This window comes from Sycon ciliatum, chromosome 9 (genome assembly GCF_964019385.1).
Source record: "Sycon ciliatum chromosome 9, ocSycCili1.1, whole genome shotgun sequence".
NCBI classification, from domain to species: Eukaryota; Metazoa; Porifera; class Calcarea; order Leucosolenida; family Sycettidae; genus Sycon; species Sycon ciliatum.
The window spans coordinates 22,004,978-22,024,111 of NC_088651.1; the positions used below are offsets into that span (position 1 = coordinate 22,004,978).

Here is a 19,134-nt window from a genome sequence, read left to right on the forward strand (position 1 = left end):
GATTATAAAAAAGTGAGCATTTTCCGAGCATTTTCGGCAAGGTTTGGGAGCATTTTCGGCAAGGTTTACGAGAATTTCCCAAAAGCATTTTCGGGCATATTACAGAGTCATTTTTAGAAAACTGGTTCTTAGTCTTACCTGTCCTATCTGCACTGACTCGCTGAGACAGACAAGGAGACTTCTTCCTTGACACTTCCGGTATTGCCAGAGTTCCCGTCGTGGGATGTTGTCATTAGTCGCTGCTGGGAAAACTCTTCCGTCATTCTTCCGCAAAGTACATGGGATGTGGTTCCGGCCGCACACGCATCTTCTTGCGCTAACACCGACTACTGGTGCTGCCTCAGGTAGCGCTACTGTCCGCTGCCCGCTGATTGAGGCTGCCAATTACTAGCAGCCCTCGACAACCCTCCGGCTCGATCGAGTGTTCACCTGTCGTTGACTGCGCTCCACTGGTTGGTTGGTTGGTTGGGTGTATTTTATTTTACTGGGGAACAGCAATACGGCATTCACTGGGGGATAGCAATATTTCCCCGCCCGCATGACTTACTATTGAAAGAAACGAGGAAAAGGACAAAACATAGGGTATGTAGGGGCGATGTGCCGATGTGCTGGGAGCACACCACGCACTCCATCGTCTTCGCTGCTTTTTGAGCTGAGTAGCGACCTGGTCCCGGAAGGCAGACGTCGAACATTCCGCAAACATTCCCTTCAGAGCCGAGTGCTTTGTTGATAGTGACAGAGCCTTCTGTGGCGACATGACCAGTGAGGCACTCAGACAGCAGGTCGGCGGCGCGAGTCGGGCGGAGAAGAAGTTCGCTAGAGCGTCTTGCGGCCAGGGGCCATTGGTTGGTTGGTACCGGTATTTTTACTTCGCCACAATGAAGCGGCATTATTGGCCTGGGCTACCAGTATTGCGTCGACAACTCGTCTCCCGTGACTGCCGCTAGTCTTCATCATAGCTTTCTCGTAAGCCGCTCCTTCAACACGTGGGGGGAAAACAGTTTCCAGAGCTGCATACCTCGTCCGGTCGCCCAGCCGTGCACGCTCTGCACAGCTAGCCGTATTCCGTTTCCGCCGTTTGGTCCGCTCTCTCACAGGTGTGTCGTTTCCGTTGTGTTTCGGTAGCGTAGAGTCCACGTTGGGGTGAAAATGCCAGCACACCACATTATTGTGGCACATAGGCTCCCACCAAGCAACATGCTCGATAGCACGGCAAGGTGTCTTGTAGCCAATGAAGGCTGCAGCCATTCAGGACTGAGTCAAGAGTGGAAAAGAACGAATTATGTTCCAAGGTGAATCCAATTATAATTATATCTCACAGACACTAGAGCGCCAAAATCATAAAGGAGCCAATGACCAGGCGACAATGTGGGCGCAAGCGAGGCTAGGGAATCGTCCTAGTGTGAACCAGGCATTATGCCTGGTTCACACCAGGGAGTACTGTAGCGGACTTGGAAATCCAGTCGATTGACCGGGGCCGGCGCCCTCAGCGCGTACAGAACGCTGCGTGCAGTTCACAGTCGAGTCATGTTGATCCGATGCGACCAGCGCGCTTCAGCGCATGAAAATACCGCTTATCGACGGCTGCTTGGCCAGCGCCTTGGGGCCACTAGACGTGCGACCGGATTTCCATGTCCACGAGTGCCACGACAGTAGTACAATACTCCCTGGTTCACAATAGGCCCATTTCCCGGCCGACATGGCCATATGGACTCGTACGAAAAATCCTCAAGATTGGGGCGAAAAGTGCCTGGTGTGCACCAGGGCAGGGAGTAGTACAATACCACTACTTCCTGGTGTGCACAGTGTTGTCGTACAGGTTTCTGACAGATCTGCGGTGAGTTTCTTGTCGTAGATCTACTGTTAAGCCTGGTTCACACTAGGCCGATTTTCCGGCCGACATGGACTCGTACGAAAAATCCTCAAGATCGGGGCGAAAATTGCGTAGTGTGAACGGTGTTGTCGTACAGGGTTCCGACAAATCTGCGACGATTTTCTTGTCGCACTAGTTTTCGGCCAAGTATCGACTGGTCGATATTTAGCCGAAAAGCCGGCCGAATTTTAGCGCTTGCGCGTGATGGAGCATGCACCGGACCAATCACTGTAGGCTTTTCACCATGACAGCGGAGAGCGTTGGTGCAGACCGTGAACCATGTGAACTGGCTGCACTGGATCGCTACTACAGTACTAGTAGCACTGTACTAGACGCTAGCCCTTTCACACCTTTGCCGCTTTGGCTTTGTGGCTCGTGTAAAGCCTGGTTCACACTAGGCCGATTTTCCGGCCGACATGGACTCGTACGAAAAATCCTCAAGATCGGGGCGAAAATTGCGTAGTGTGAACGGTGTTGTCGTACAGGGTTCCGACAAATCTGCGACGATTTTCTTGTCGCACTAGTTTTCGGCCAAGTATCGACTGGTCGATATTTAGCCGAAAAGCCGGCCGAATTTTAGCGCTTGCGCGTGATGGAGCATGCACCGGACCAATCACTGTAGGCTTTTCACCATGACAGCGGAGAGCGTTGGTGCAGACCGTGAACCATGTGAACTGGCTGCACTGGATCGCTACTACAGTACTAGTAGCACTGTACTAGACGCTAGCCCTTTCACACCTTTGCCGCTTTGGCTTTGTGGCTCGTGTAAAGCCTGGTTCACACTAGGCCGATTTTCCGGCCGACATGGACTCGTACGAAAAATCCTCAAGATCGGGGCGAAAATTGCGTAGTGTGAACGGTGTTGTCGTACAGGGTTCCGACAAATCTGCGACGATTTTCTTGTCGCACTAGTTTTCGGCCAAGTATCGACTGGTCGATATTTAGCCGAAAAGCCGGCCGAATTTTAGCGCTTGCGCGTGATGGAGCATGCACCGGACCAATCACTGTAGGCTTTTCACCATGACAGCGGAGAGCGTTGGTGCAGACCGTGAACCATGTGAACTGGCTGCACTGGATCGCTACTACAGTACTAGTAGCACTGTACTAGACGCTAGCCCTTTCACACCTTTGCCGCTTTGGCTTTGTGGCTCGTGTAAAAACTATCTCATTTCCGCTGTCTAGCTAGCTAGCTAGCGTCTACTAGTACTACGGTCTAGTGGCAGTGCGGCTGTGTACCGCGTGTCCGTGTGTAACAGACAAGCCTACATGTACAACTAAAGTACAAACGAAATTGCCCACCTTTGTGTGTGAACAGCTAGTCCGACTCATCCGACACAGTCGGCAGACTCCGTGTCGGAGTCGGTGTCGGAGTATCGGCCGGAAAATCGGCCTAGTGTGAACCAGGCTTAAAAACTATCTCATTTCCGCTGTCTAGCTAGCTAGCTAGCGTCTACTACTAGTACTACGGTCTAGTGGCAGTGCGGCTGTGTACCGCGTGTCCGTGTGTAACAGACAAGCCTACATGTACAACTAAAGTACAAACGAAATTGCCCACCTTTGTGTGTGAACAGCTAGTCCGACTCATCCGACACAGTCGGCAGACTCCGTGTCGGAGTCGGTGTCGGAGTATCGGCCGGAAAATCGGCCTAGTGTGAACCAGGCTTTACTAGTTTTCGGCCAAGTATCGAGTGGTCGATATTTAGCCGAAAAGCCAGCCGATTTTTAGTGCTTGCACGTGATGGAGCGGGCATCGGACCACTCACTCTAGGCTTTTCACCATGACAGCGGAGAGCGTCGGTACAGACCGTGAACTGGCTGGACTGGATTGCTACTACTATACTACTACTACTAGATTCTAGCCTTTTCACGCCTTTGGCCTTGTAGCTCGTGTAAAACTATTTTCGTTTCCGTTGTCTAGCGTCTACTACGGTCTAGTGCGGCTGTGTACCGCGTGTACATGTGTAACAGACAAGCCTACAACTATAGTGCAAGCGAAATTGCCCACCGTTGTGTGTGAACAGCTAGTCCAACTCGTCCGACACAGTCGGTCGATTTCTTGTCGGAGGTCGATGTGGGAGCGTCGGCCGGAAAATCGGCCTAGTGTGAAGCAGTCTTCAGTGTACTGTATTGGTTACATGCAAGACTGGCAAGGTGTGAAGACTCAATGGCTGTCACCCTGGCCCTGCGCCTCGTCACAGACGACGCTGTTTACCCCAGGTTCACACTAGGCCGATTTTCCGGCCGACAATAATTATGACTCGTACGAAAAATCCTCAAGATCGGGACGAAAATTACCTGATGTGGATGGTGTTGTCGTGCAAGCTTCCGACAAAATCTGCCGCGAGGTTTCGGCCAAGTATCGACTACTTGTATCCAGGGAGTCGTAAAAGCCCGGGAGAGGACACGGCACACATTCCTAGAAAACATCTTTGCCTCGCGCTGCCGGGGAACGCTGCCAGGGAACGGTGTTGCGAGGCAAGGACATTATTATTTTCGAAAATTGTGATGTCTTCTTGAAATACTAATTGGGACATTCTCCGATTTCTCTTAGAGCACGGAGACGATTGCTCCGTCGAGTCTTCTGATCTCTATTTTCATCCTCAATTCTTCCAGCTGCCTCACTCATTCTCTCTCAGTTTATCGAAGATAATTTATTCTGAGGCGCTGGAAATGCAAGATAAATCCCTAATTGTACTTCAATTTTATTTGAGTTGGGGTGAACGAAATGAGATTTGTGGAAAAAGACGCCACTTCTCGTGTTAGCCGCTGGTCGTATCATACAGCCCATATTCCATTGCAGGTGATGGGCGAACGTTCGTGTTGAGATCCGCTGAGCTTCCTCGTACTCGTGGAGTTGAATTTGTGGCAGAAATTGCACGGAATTGCAGTCAAATGGTTGTGAATGAAAGGAGATTTGTGGAAAATGACGCCACTTCCCGTGTTAGCCGCTGGTCGTATCATACAGCCCATATTCCATTGCAGTTGATGGGCGAAAGTTCTTGTGGAGATCCGCTGAGCTTCCTCGTACTCGTGGAGTTGAATTTGTGGTAGAAATTGCACTGAAATTGCAGCCAAATGGTTGTGAATCATCCGGAAACGAGATTTGTGGGAAATAAAGCCACTTCCCATGTTAGCCGCTGGTCGTATCATACAGCCCATATTCCATTGCAGGTGATGGGCGAAAGTTCTTGTGGAGATCTGCTGAGCTTCCTCGTACTCGTGGAGTTATGAATTTGAGTCAGAAATTGCATTTCAGGCATTCGAAAGGACTTCTGTGCGTGTGTTGTGAGTGAATCGCAACGGCTCCCTTCCTTCAGCATCGGCAAAACGCAACATAGAGCATTATTACGCACTCGTTCCATGATTCATGATAATTGCCTGGATTCTTTTAAAAACAATCAATGTGTGTTCCCTATCTATCTACATTGTACATGGTTGCAGGTCGTTATTTATAAATCTTGATAATTTCAACACTTTCTACTCGTATACTGAGTACGGCGGTGACTTTAGCCGTTTAGGAAACGGAAGGCTCAGCCTCCAGGTTGGCCAGAAAGGTTCTCAGTGAATCTAACCGAAGTCTTGGCGAGTGTACAAAAGGTAAACCTATCATTTGTACTTCATAACGGAATTGTGCACAAAAATGCGCACGCACGCGCGCGCACACACACACAAACACTGTACAAACACACACAACAGTACAAGCACATGTGCACATACACACGCCTCCTCCCCCCCCCCCCCCCCCCCCCCCAGTTTCGGATAATGGTGTCAACAACGAGTTGTAAAATAATAGTATTTTAGGACTCCCTGCCCTGAAGACGAGCACAGCGCCGTGGATCGAGCAGATCCGGCCGCGCCGGCCTAGCGTACTTCACTTTCTGGCCGAGGCAAACATCGTCCGCGTGCGCGCATCCCGTGTCCTCTCCCGGGCTTTTACGACTCCCTGCTTGTATCCAATTTTAGTGCTTGCTAGCCCTTGGCGTTTCATGCCCGGTAAATTGCTGAATTCTGCTTTCCATTGTGCCCAAATTATGCCAGTGATTATGCTTCTTTATGCTGGAATGATGGTGCTATACTATGCCCTTGCGCTCTTGTTGCACTTCGCAACGTTACAACGCCTCTGGCACCATGGCAGCACGGCTTATATGGGGTAACAATCACCAGGTTATTTCCTGGAAAATGCCTAAATACGCCTGAAGCATTAATCTTCAGCCAGCATCGTAAGGTTATGCCGACCGTCTGGTCTCAGAAGCCCGATTATACCAGAAATGATGCGAGCATAATCCGCCAAGGGCTATCCATCAATAATAATATTATATTTCACAGTCAGTTAGGGCATGTTCGATTGGTAGGATCGGGATCCAGATCCAGATCTCAGATCTGTGGGATCCTTCAGAGTCAACCGAACACTTTATTTAAAATGGCGCTCACAGGTCACCCATCCGTTGGATCCGGTCAACCCCGCTCCCCGAAGTGGGTTGACCCGACTCTAATCCAAAGAATCCGGATCCGGAGTCAACCAATCGAAAGGGTACGAAACCAGTGGATTCGGTTTATCTGGATCCGATCCTACCAATCGAACATCCCCTTACAGACATGCATGTGAGTCAGAGCGAGCTCAGTGGAGAGAGGCCTCCAGGCATCCGTGTTCCGCTGCCCCTTCCTTGACTATGCACACACAGCACCCGACGACTTGGCCGTTGTCACCTCCGATCAGGAGGCAGGGCGTAATGGGAGAGATTGTGGAGAGATAATGGGAGAGATTCGCAAGCGGCAGGATCGGAGGTGACAACGGCCAAGTCGTCGGGTCAGGGAAACGGTACCTCGGAAATCAAGTGTCACCTGTCGGGCAGTGCTAGTTGTCGTGAGTGGTATTCCGATAATGTATTCTCTGTTTTGTCGCGTGGTAGGTCTTTGTTACATCTTGCAGTGTTGGAAGCTTTGTACATACGTAAGTTAGACCCTGAGCTTTGTGTTAAGAAGGAGAATGTGTTGTCTTTGCAGTTGTTTGGCACTGTTCGTCGCGAAGGTGCGATATAGATCCCTTGATCTCTTGATATTTCTCTCTTTTTCTTGTCCCTACGTTTTTGTCACTTTAAAGGATTTGCATGCTGTTTTCTTGATTCTTCACATCTTTTTTTTCGCGTCACTTCTACGCATAATTCGAGTGATATATTTCTGAACTTCTTTTCCTTATAGTTGTAGTCTTTCAGCTTATTTCCATCATTCCCTGTAGTATTTTGACAAGAAGGGAACGAAAAAAAAACGTTCAATACGTTGACACATGTCCTAATTGGCTGGTGGTGACTCTTGCGTATATGCATGCGTAGATAATACATTTTTTGTAATAATAATAATAATAATAATAACCGCCTGTGTGGATTCACAGGAAGTGTGAGTTACGAAGTCTGAAGAAAACGTTGAACGGTCTCTGCTGGGATGACGACTACACCATAGCTCAGTGGTTAGAGCATCGCTGGCTACAAGCGAGGGTCCCTGGTTCGAGTCCTGGTGGTGACAGTCAATTTTTTCTTCAGACTTTTCCCGTTTGTCTCTTTCCCTCAAACCAGTTAATATTTTATGACTTGGGGCTCCCCGCGTGCTAGTTTGTACGTGAAGTGTGTGGGTTACAGTGAGGGCTGCGTCCCACCCGCCTGTGTGGATTCACAGGAAGTGTGAGTTACGAAGTCTGAAGAAAACGTTGAACGGTCTCTGCTGGGATGACGACTACACCATAGCTCAGTGGTTAGAGCATCGCTGGCTACAAGCGAGGGTCCCTGGTTCGAGTCCTGGTGGTGACAGTCAATTTTTTCTTCAGACTTTTCCCGTTTGTCTCTTTCCCTCAAACCAGTTAATATTTTATGACTTGGGGCTCCCCGCGTGCTAGTTTGTACGTGAAGTGTGTGGGTTACAGTGAGGGCTGCGTCCCACCCGCCTGTGTGGATTCACAGGAAGTGTGAGTTACGAAGTCTGAAGAAAACGTTGAACGGTCTCTGCTGGGATGACGACTACACCATAGCTCAGTGGTTAGAGCATCGCTGGCTACAAGCGAGGGTCCCTGGTTCGAGTCCTGGTGGTGACAGTCAATTTTTTCTTCAGACTTTTCCCGTTTGTCTCTTTCCCTCAAACCAGTTAATATTTTATGACTTGGGGCTCCCCGCGTGCTAGTTTGTACGTGAAGTGTGTGGGTTACAGTGAGGGCTGCGTCCCACCCGCCTGTGTGGATTCACAGGAAGTGTGAGTTACGAAGTCTGAAGAAAACGTTGAACGGTCTCTGCTGGGATGACGACTACACCATAGCTCAGTGGTTAGAGCATCGCTGGCTACAAGCGAGGGTCCCTGGTTCGAGTCCTGGTGGTGACAGTCAATTTTTTCTTCAGACTTTTCCCGTTTGTCTCTTTCCCTCAAACCAGTTAATATTTTATGACTTGGGGCTCCCCGCGTGCTAGTTTGTACGTGAAGTGTGTGGGTTACAGTGAGGGCTGCGTCCCACCCGCCTGTGTGGATTCACAGGAAGTGTGAGTTACGAAGTCTGAAGAAAACGTTGAACGGTCTCTGCTGGGATGACGACTACACCATAGCTCAGTGGTTAGAGCATCGCTGGCTACAAGCGAGGGTCCCTGGTTCGAGTCCTGGTGGTGACAGTCAATTTTTTCTTCAGACTTTTCCCGTTTGTCTCTTTCCCTCAAACCAGTTAATATTTTATGACTTGGGGCTCCCCGCGTGCTAGTTTGTACGTGAAGTGTGTGGGTTACAGTGAGGGCTGCGTCCCACCCGCCTGTGTGGATTCACAGGAAGTGTGAGTTACGAAGTCTGAAGAAAACGTTGAACGGTCTCTGCTGGGATGACGACTACACCATAGCTCAGTGGTTAGAGCATCGCTGGCTACAAGCGAGGGTCCCTGGTTCGAGTCCTGGTGGTGACAGTCAATTTTTTCTTCAGACTTTTCCCGTTTGTCTCTTTCCCTCAAACCAGTTAATAATAATAATAATAATACTGGGAACATAGTGCACATGCCTATACAGTGCCACACATCAAACAAGGACACGGCGTACTTCTTCCACTGCCATTATGCTAGCGATAGAATTGCCACGACAGTCAACATGGCACTAGCACTAATCATCGGGTGCACTGCGGCCCCAGCACCTTTCAACCTGCTCATGGTATGATGGACGACGTGTGGACCAGCGCAGTCTCCCATAAAAACACCACTCAGTCCGTCAGTAGCCGATTGGTCAGGGGAAGATTTTTCTCGTCCTGGCGTCGTCTTTGTCACAATCAATGTGGCAGGTTCTTCCACTTCGGATGAGATTGGGTCAATGTCAGAGGAAAATTTTTCTTGTCCTGGCATCGTCTTTGTGTCAGGTTCTTCCATTCCGGATGAGATGTCAATGTCAGCCGGCAGGTCTTCTGCGATTGGGACCGATGGCAAATCTGCTTGGTCAGTTGTTGGCTGGCCAGCTGTGGACGATGGGGTTCCTTGGATTGATGTTATTGGATATCCACCTGTGGGTTGCCCACCTGAATCATCTGTAGCCACGGGAACGCAAGAGACATGACAACAGACGATGCATAATGGCTTATTCCCGTACCTATGCAGAAGACGTTACTTCAGTAACATCTGGCGCTAGCCAGGGTCCACACAGCTTTATTTTGGTGTTTATTCCCGTAGCTATGCAGAAGACGTTACTTCAGTAACGTCTGGCGCTAGCCAGGGTCCACACAGCTTTAATTTGGTATTTGTTTGTTTGTGTGTTTGTTTGTTTGTTTGTTTGTTTGTGTCACGCCTGGCGCTATCCCGTATCTGTCCCGTATCTGTCCCGTATCTGTGACTACAAAGGCTCTACAGGATTGTACATAACAGCTGTCCACAATATTTGCGGGCTCCTGTATCTGTCCCGTACCGTACCAATATTCGTCGTATTATGTATACGACTCCCTGATGTAGAGGGAGATTTGGAAAGAAAAAGGAAGATGAGGAGGAAATTAAATTAGAATAGACGCCGAATAGGTGATAGGATGCGTCAGCATAAACAGCGTCAGCATAAACATACATGTACTTTGGAAGAGAGATCGCGTCGTCTCCAAAATAAGCGTGAACAAGCGATTCAGCGCTGGTCACAGGAAACGTCGGAAGAGAGATCCCGTCGACTCCAGAACGCCCGTGATCGGCAGAGTCCGCCGTTCCCAGGCAACGTCAGGACAGACATCCCGTTGAGACCAGAACGCCCGTGATCGGCAGAGTCTAAGCCGGTCCCAGGAAACGTCAGGACAGACATCCTGTCAAGTCCAGAACGCCCGTGATCGGCAGAGTCAGCGCCGGTCCCAGTGAACGTCAGGACAGACATCCCGTCGACGCGCAGAAAAACTAAATCTGCAGCCTCTTTTGCCGTCGGACAGGATACGTATTATAGGAGACTGTAAAGTTATGTAATGTCCAAATTTCCACGTGAGCAGCAGGTCACTCGCGTTGATTTTTCGACGTGCGAGCCAAATAACGTGAGCTGAACTTTCGCGTCGCAGACATCCCGTCGACGCGCTGAATAACTAAATCTGCAGACTCTTTTGCCGTCGGACAGGATACGTATTTTAGGAGACTGCTAAGTTATGTAATGTGCTCCACAGCCAACGATGCATTCGGCGTCGTCATTGGCTCAACAGGTCAATGTACATGTATTACTACAAAAAGGCCAGAAAATCCGATTACTGTATTAAAATCAACTAATTTTCGCTGGCGATTTAATTTCGCTGATTTCGCCGCTTGGTACCAACCGGCCAAAGTAAATCACAGGGCAAAGTTTGTCATAATTGATGCATTATTGAGCAATGGATGCATGTGAGAGCAAAAATACCTATCGATTTCAAATTTGACGTGAAATTGCGCGTCACGTCGGAAATAACGTGCATCTTAACCTCTCTAATAGAGAGGTTTCTATTTCTCATCAGCCAAAATTTGTTGATTTACAGTATAAGGAGATAAAAAGAAAAGAAGGAGCAAACCAAAAGAAGATGATTATTAGAGAAATAACAATCCGCAATAAATTCTGCAAATACTTTTGCCTCAGTTCTTATAACATGTACGATGAGCTAGGCAAAAAAGCATAAAAGCATAGCGTAGGGCCCTGAGCTTCCAAGCTCTCTCGTTTATTTGTTTGTTTGTTTGTGCCATCAGCATGCCTGGCGCTATCCCGTGCCTGTCCCATACTGTGCCATTCAGGACAGAATCGGCATCCCTAGCGCCTGGCAGTATCCCGTACCTGTCCCGTACCGTACAATCACGGACAGCATCGTCGACGTAGGTAGGTAGGTACATTTTTATTTGAATTCGCAGAACCAAACGGGCGGTGTCGCCCAATTACATGGAAGCGAATGGAAACAGTAAAATATTGTAGGAAATAGCCTAACACGATAGCAGGGTGTAGTACAAAGCAAAGAACGCTCAGTCAATGAATAACGTTAACGTTAGAATACCACAACGGGGAGGCGGTAAACAGCACATGACTGGTACTGTGGAGTACCGCAAACGTTCAAAGATTCCTGTAGTGTTCAGTAGTGGGTGCTACTGCTAGCAAGACAGAACGGGAGGCAGGCTTGTTTGAACTGGTGGTACTGGGTAATACCACGCACGTCGGATGGCAGGGTGTTCCATAAAATGGACGTCATGCCTGGTGCTGTGCTTTGTCATGGTGGTTTGGGAATTCTAAACCCAGGGACCCTTTCCCAGCAGTACGACACGTCTACGGCTGTCACCAGACCTCTAGTCGAGCAGCTCCTTCGACAGGAGGAATCCATCGAGGAAGTTGTTGCTGCCACCAAGGCAGCCAAGGCGGCCCAACGCACAGCTAATCGCCAAGATCAGGCAATGGCCCTCTCCTCCCTCAGGGATACCCTGAGTGACGACCACAGGCGGACTCTGGATCTAGCCGCAGAGAAAGGTGCCTCCAGTTGGCTCACTAGTCGGCCAACTCGCCGGTTCCAGTTTACCATCCACAAGGCTGGCTTCCGGGATGCCCTATGTCTGCGCTACGGCTGGACCCCTCCCCGGCTGCCGTCTCACTGCACCTGTGGAAAGCCCTTCGACACCACCCATGCCCTATCATGTGCCATCGGAGGATTCACTGGGATGCGCCACAACGAGCTCCGGGATCTAACCGCTAATCTGTTGCGTGAGGTTGCGCATGACGTCAGCGTGGAGCCAGAGTTGGAACCCCTCTCTGGTGAAACATTCCCTCTCCGGTCGGCCAACACGGAGGCTCATGCTCGTCTTGATGTGGCAGCACGTGGAGTGTATGGGAGTAGGTTAGAGAGGACAATGTTTGATGTTCGGGTGTTTAACCCTTTTGTCCCCACCAACCGAAACCTTACTTTCCCGTCTGTCTACAGAAAGCACGAGCAGGAGAAGAGCCGTAAGTATGAACGGCGAGTCCTGGAGGTGGAGCATTTCTCGTTTGTACCCGTGGTTTTTGCAACCACTGGCGGCCAGGGGAAAGCTGCTTCGGCACTCTTTGCCAGGATTGCCAGCAAGCTGTGTGAAAAGCGCCGTGAGCCTTTCCCGGTTATGATGGCTTTTGTACGGGCGAAGATCTCCTTTTGCCTTGTTCGAGCAATGGTTGCCAGTCTACGTGGTCACCGTCGGAACCCGCCTCGACATCTGTCTGGTTCGGCTGTGCTGGCAGCTGCTGAATGTGCCCTGGTGCCATAAACGGTGTACATGATACAGTACAGTTTTTTTGGTAATGGTGTTTCATTTACTTTTGTATTTTCAGTTCGTTTTCTTTGTATTTAACTCCTCATTGTTTTTTTTCCAGGCGTGGGCCATCCCCTGACCTCATAGGTGCCAAACATTTTACGTTTTTCATTTCTATTTTGAGAGTTAATAAAAATTACCGCCTGCAAAAAAATGCCTGGTGCTATCCCGTGCCTGTCCCGTACCGTACCATCAAAGACAGTTGGCCACAATATTTTTTGCGGAAAGAACAGAAAATCCGCAAAGAAAGTTGTGCTTGTCCCTTTAGCCTGTCGCAATTATAAACCATGTAGCGAAGAATGATAATAATGGGCGAACTCTCACAACATCGATAGCAGAAGTCCGTTCAAGAAGGATCATTCACTTATTGGAGCCTAGCCTCAGCGACCATGAGATCTACCGAAGTAGCTGTGACGGAGGGAGTGAAGATGGGACGACGAGCTCCACGTAGGCAGGCACTGCAGGCACAAAGAAGCGCAAAGCTTACCCAGCAGAGGATCCATGCCATTACCCTGGAGTAGGGGTCCTGGCACTTTTCCGATAGCATGTCAGCAATGCGCTTTTACAGCGCTGTCGCTGACTTCCCCATGCCTTCAGATGTGGAGAGAACGACGGGGCAGAAGGAGCCATGCTCGACTTCACAGACTCGCTCTTCATATATGGCTTTCAAATGCAAGATCATAACGTGAAGCAACTTGGAAGAGTGAGTATGTATGCGAAGTCTATTGGTGGAATGCATGCAGCGCAGGGCGATAGTGCGGGTTCGAATCCTAGGAGAAATGAGAATTTTATAACATCCCTATGCTTTTTTTTGCCTAGGTCGTAGAGGCGGTAGGTGGTGTCGTATTACCCTCGAATGCAAACAGAAAGTTAGTTGATTCTCGCTGAGCAAAAAAGCATAGCGTAGGGCCCTGAGCTTCCAAGCTCTCTCGTTTGCTGACTACACTGGCCCCAAGGACAAATATGGATATGGTAGAGAGTTAGCTGACACATTTAAATAAGTCAAGGTCATGTACTGTAAACTGCCTAATCTTCACGATGTATAAATGTTTGCCACTTTGGCGAGAAGAGCATAATGTGAATACAGTTGAACATCGATTATCCGCACATCGACTATCCGACCATTCGATTATCCGTAATAGTTTTTTTGGGCGCACGTGCCGTAGAGTACGCACTGTGCATGTAGTGAGCCATTCAAAAAATACGAAAATTTTGAAAAGTAAAAAGTAAAAAGGTCGTGCGGCTAGTAATAACCACTGAAAGTGTGTGAGTGACAGTTTTTTTTTATCCAGAACATTTGCCTTATCTGAACACCGCCTGACAGTTGTCTGCCCAGAGGTGGTCGGATAATCGATGTTCAACTGTATTAACCAGCGTGAAATCAAAACTAGAACACTGAGTGTATTCGTGTAGCAACAGTGCTCTGTTAACATTTGCCGTCGTAAACTCACCAGTTCAGAGAGACTGCGAAAATTTAGTGATGCAAATTGTTTAAAAGCGGTTTACAGTATGTTATCAATTGCACACGCATACACAATGCGAAAGCCATGCAACAGAAAACACATTTGACTATAATAATAATAATATCTTTATTAGGATGACCCAGAGGCTTGTCACCTATCAAGGGGTTCACCGCTTTGAAGGATGTGCATGTACATGTACATGTATGAGCAAAAAATGAAAGTAGTGAAAGGTTGGGCAGCGTGAATGCGTTGGGGCTATGAGCACTGACTACGTGCCACACTGTCATCATAGGCTCCTCAACACTTCACTGGCCCAGCTCATCCTCTCCTGCCTGGGCTTGCTGATTCTCACATGAAAATGGTGTTCCACCACCTTGTAATAATATTATGCTAGGAAAAAAAGGTTTCACTCGGAGCAGACTCGCTCTCTTCCCATTCACTCTGAAACTGACTGGAACTCATTTCTCAATCAATTTCTTACAAAGTTCCGGCAAAATTGCCCTCATCAGGTATGCAATTGAGAAATGAGTTCGAGCTTGCAGAGTGAATGGGAAGACAGCGAGTCTGCTCTGAAACCTTTTTTTTCTATGAATGAAGCTGCAGGAAGCCTCAGAAAAAATGTAACTAACTGCCCATCTTGGGGTTCGAACCTAGGAATCTGTATCCACACAAGCTCTACAAATAAAATTTAATACTCTTTTACCGCGAAAAATATACTTTCTATCAAAATGCAACTCCTACACTACTTGTAATATGCTGTCAAACTAAAGGCATGAACACACATGTATGCTAATACACAGCCAGACAAACATATCGTTCAGAGACGGATCCGACACGAATAGGACATGAACATACGCAATGGCCTTACCTATTAGATGCAGTTGGCCGTCATCTGAAACAGCACAAAAACACAATCCGCACTTGCAATTATGGTCCTGCACATACTCTCACACGCCCGTCCCTTTTAGCGGTCTCATGTTATGACAGGTGTTACAATTCTTGTATGTGACGCTTTGACGTGCTCGATAGATTTGCACTGTATTATTAATTAATTGAAGGGCAAGAAAAGTGTTACCACACAGTATGAATGCCAAAGGAAAAGAGCAAAGAGAAAGAGAAAGAGAGAGAAGGAAAAGCAATAAGGAGAGACAAATGCGTTTATGGAAATTCGTAGATACGGTACGGTACGGATCGCACAGGGACATATACGTATGTAAGCAGGTACACTAAACCTGGGAGATGTATATAAATACGGGGGTGCATAAATAAACTCTATCGTACGGGAAATTAATTCGTTGTTTCGGGTCACCCGACCGACCGTCTCTTTTTATGCGACCGCAAAATGTTTTCTTTTGTACATGCAAATGTACATGCTCTGAAAGCGGCACCATGTGCATGTGTATGTGTATGTGTGCTTTCGTACGATCGTGTTGGACGGAACACGACGGGAGGGTCTTTCGCGTCGAGAACTTTCAGACCGAAGCGATTTTAGTGCAGATCATTCCTGATCCGCGGATCGCGATCGATTTTCAGCAGTTCAGACATCGACCTAGGAAGCAGCCAAATGACATGATGCAGCGCTTGGTGATGACATCGTCTTCCATTATCTCCAATCCGCTAGCGGTCCTGAAACAGCATCAGATCCGCCATCGCGTCGCTCCTTGACAGAACGTTTGGTGAGAGCCGATCGTCAGACTCGTTTGTCAGCGAGGCCAAGATCTGGTCCTGGAGGAGACCTGGACCTGATAGGACTGGTCTGGATCGTCTACAGTCAAATTTGATCGACTGGCTTGATGGACAAAAGTTTGGATATTTCATATGCACAGTTGTGTCATGTACATGTATATGTATGCACATGGCAGTAACCAAAATAAAATATAAAATAAACCCGACCGACCGACCCGTTTACGGATGAGTGAAGTGACCAGAAACAACGAATTAAAGGGGAAGTTAATAATAATAATATATAATAATAGTTACAGTTCGCATGTCACTCATGGAAGGATCCATGGGCTTAACGCATCTGTCAACGAAATCCAGGCAGAAGAGCCGACAAAAGGCATCTCATTATTGTTAGAACGTATCGCAGCAAGAACAACTACGCAAGCGCAGCACATTTTTCCACAAGCATCAGCCATTCTTTCTTGTCTAGAGCCAGTTCAAAACAGTCAGAAATATCAATATTGGCGTGCTTTAGATCACTTTTAATATTGTCAATCCATCTGAGATGGGGTCGGCCACGTGGGCGCTTGATGTCCCGGGTATTAATTGCCATCTCCAGTGCTTGGTAGGACGCTGAGTTACGTCCTTCGCGAACAACATGGCCCAGCCAGAGCAGCCGACGTCTGCGACAGGTAGTGCTGACTGGGCCTTGTCGCGTTGAGGCGTACACCTTGGCATTCGACATGTGGTGAGGGTACACCACACCAAGCAGGTACCGCAATTTTCTGCGGTGCCATGCGTCCAGCCGATTACTGAGTTGCTGTGTCAGGGCCCACAGTCCGCAGTTATACAACAGGATAGGCAAAATGAGGGCAGAGAACATACAAAGTCTGGAGCTCAGTTTATGACGCTTCCACGAAATGGAGCCGAACGCTCTATTCGCAGCACCTATTCTTGCCTGAATATCCTCTGCGGACCCCAACAAAGAGCCAAGCAGCTTGACAGATCGCCAAGAGGAGTCGGCTTTAGTTACTGTAATATATTGTGTTTTCTGAATATTTAACATTAGGTTATCTTCTTTGAATTTTTCACTTGATTTCTCCACAATCTCCTCGACTTCTCGCCTCTCCGTGTCATGGATTGTTGTGTCGTCTGCATATTGGGTGGTTGGTGCTGGTAAAGATAAGTGCGATAGTATAGGATCAAGGTGGCGCATGGCTCCCTCAGCATACACATTGTACATGATGGGAGACAGCGGATCCCCCTGCACTACTCCGATATTTGTAGCAAACGCTTTGCCTAAATGAGAACTGAGTTTCACTCTCACCGTCGTGTCCGAGATCAGAGTGGCAACGACATCAGTGGCAGCTCCAGAGTCTGAAAATCGCGCCAACGCCTTCTCACGGACAATGGTATCAAATGCTCCGCTGAAGTCTAATAGTGCGGCAGAGTATTTCCAGTCACCGAGTAGTGCACGTTCGCACATGACACGCGTATAGAAAACTCCGTCAGCCGTGGAGCGTCCGGGTGTAAAGCCTGCCTGACTTTCACGTACATATGAGGTGGTAGATTGTTGTGAACGCATGGTGATGATGCGGGTCAGCACCTTGCGAACAACTGATAGCAGCATGACCGGTCTGTAACTTTTCGGTTCACCCATAGGTTTTCCTCGTTTGTATACTGGCACCAGAAGGCCACATCTAAGGTCAGGTGGGCAATAGTGGAGTTCCTTAATGGAGTTGAATAGGGTAGTCAGCCATGGAGTAATGACAGTCGAAGCCGTACGTAGCAGTGCCGCACTGATCCCATCACATCCAACAGCGCCTCCGATTTTCTGGTGCATGATGGCCTTCCTAATCTCTTCAGAGGTAAATGGTTCGTCTTTCGCCTTACTGTTAGGCTGTGCCGGGAAAAGCGTTGGCTGGTCGCTCCGGTAAAACACTGATGCGAAATACTTGCTGAATTCCTCCAAATTCCAATTTACATTTGTGACATTTTCACCACTATCATTTGCGAGTCGTACTGGGGAAGGTTTGTCAGGATTTCGAAGTGCTTTTAGCTGTTTGATGGCATTGAAGTACGATCTTGCATCCGGTCGTAATGCGTCCACTGCCTCCGCTTTGTGCTGCCAATATAAGTCACCTTCGTTTCTGAGTAATGCTCGGATACGGTGAAGGATCTTGTTTCTACTTTGTGTTAGTTCTTTCCGCTTGTTCGGATCTTTTTCCATATGTATCCGGCTGTGAATTTCTTTTTGTTGAGTTGATAGCTCAATGACAGCAGGGCTCGTACTTCTAGCAATCCTCTTCTGTGGTTTCTTTCTTCCAAATGCCTTTTCCGCTGCTGCATGGGTAGATGACACAAATCTCTCCCAGGTTTGGTCTAGCGTGGAAATATCTTCAGGCGAGGTGTTTATGTCTGGCAACGTGCTTGCTATGGCATCTTTGAAACTTTCAGCAGAGTCTTGTGTGGGTTCGTTGTACTTGATGAAACAGCGGTCGTTGGTTGCTTTAGATGTTGTACACCGCCAGAATGTTAGTCGAAAATCTGCAATAACCGGATGGTGATCGGATCTTGTTGTGAATCCACCGTATGACCTGGCATTCACAACGCGCACTGTGTTTGATCTTCGCATAATCCCAAAATCAATCATGTTTCGAACAGGTTGGCCATCCCTGTGTACGAGCCCATCCGAGAACCATGTCGAACGATGCTGCATACGATGTTTGAACATGGTGTTGCACAACATCAGATTTTGCTCCTCACACAGCTCAATCAGTCTCTCACCGTTCGCGTTGCTTGATACGTGCTTGGAGAAACATCCCACTGCACCTCCTGAAGCAGGTCGGGCGCTCCCTACTTTTGCATTCAGGTCTCCCAATAAGTTAAGGCAAAAATTAAAATTTCACCAGTTGTAGTCTTCGGGGTGCTGAGTCGAATGGTCGTGGTCCGAGGAAGCTGAGACGCTCCCTTCCTACTTGAATCCCAATCGAACTCGCGCACTTCCACCGAAACTGGGTGACTGCGCCCTACGAGATGGGGATTTGTATGCAAAATGTCACTAAAAGCGCCATTTCGTTCTTATAAAAGCACGGATGACCGCGATTGGCCCATATGTTGTAGTCTTTTGGACGCTGAGTCGACTGGTTTTGGTCCGAAAAGGCTGCGATGCAGCGTTCCTCCTTTATTCCCAATCGAACATGGTTGAACAAGTGGTCACGTGCTCCTGGGTGCCCAAATCACCTGGTCACCACGCCAGCAGGTGACAACTTTCACACCAAGGTTCAACTCGAGTTCAACTCGAGTGACAGGACTGCACCCAAAAAAGGTCAAACAGGCTAGTAAGTTGTACCCTGCAGGCACGGTGACCAGCTGACTGGTGTACGCAG

General features: G+C 48.4%; 1 protein-coding gene across 1 annotated transcript in view; it reads right to left on the minus strand.

The window, feature by feature from the left end:
- Nucleotides 1-14,954: 14,954 nt before the first annotated feature.
- LOC135824350 (ADAMTS-like protein 1) overlaps nt 14,955-19,134 on the minus strand; it is a 35,259-nt gene continuing 31,079 nt past the window's right edge. Inside the window, exons 6-7 of the mRNA XM_065337082.1 lie at nt 17,073-17,179; nt 14,955-14,975 (exon numbers count right to left, since the gene is read on the minus strand). Of these exons, the coding sequence (XP_065193154.1) occupies nt 14,955-14,975; nt 17,073-17,179 (128 nt within the window). The remainder of the gene's footprint in view (nt 14,976-17,072; nt 17,180-19,134) is intronic.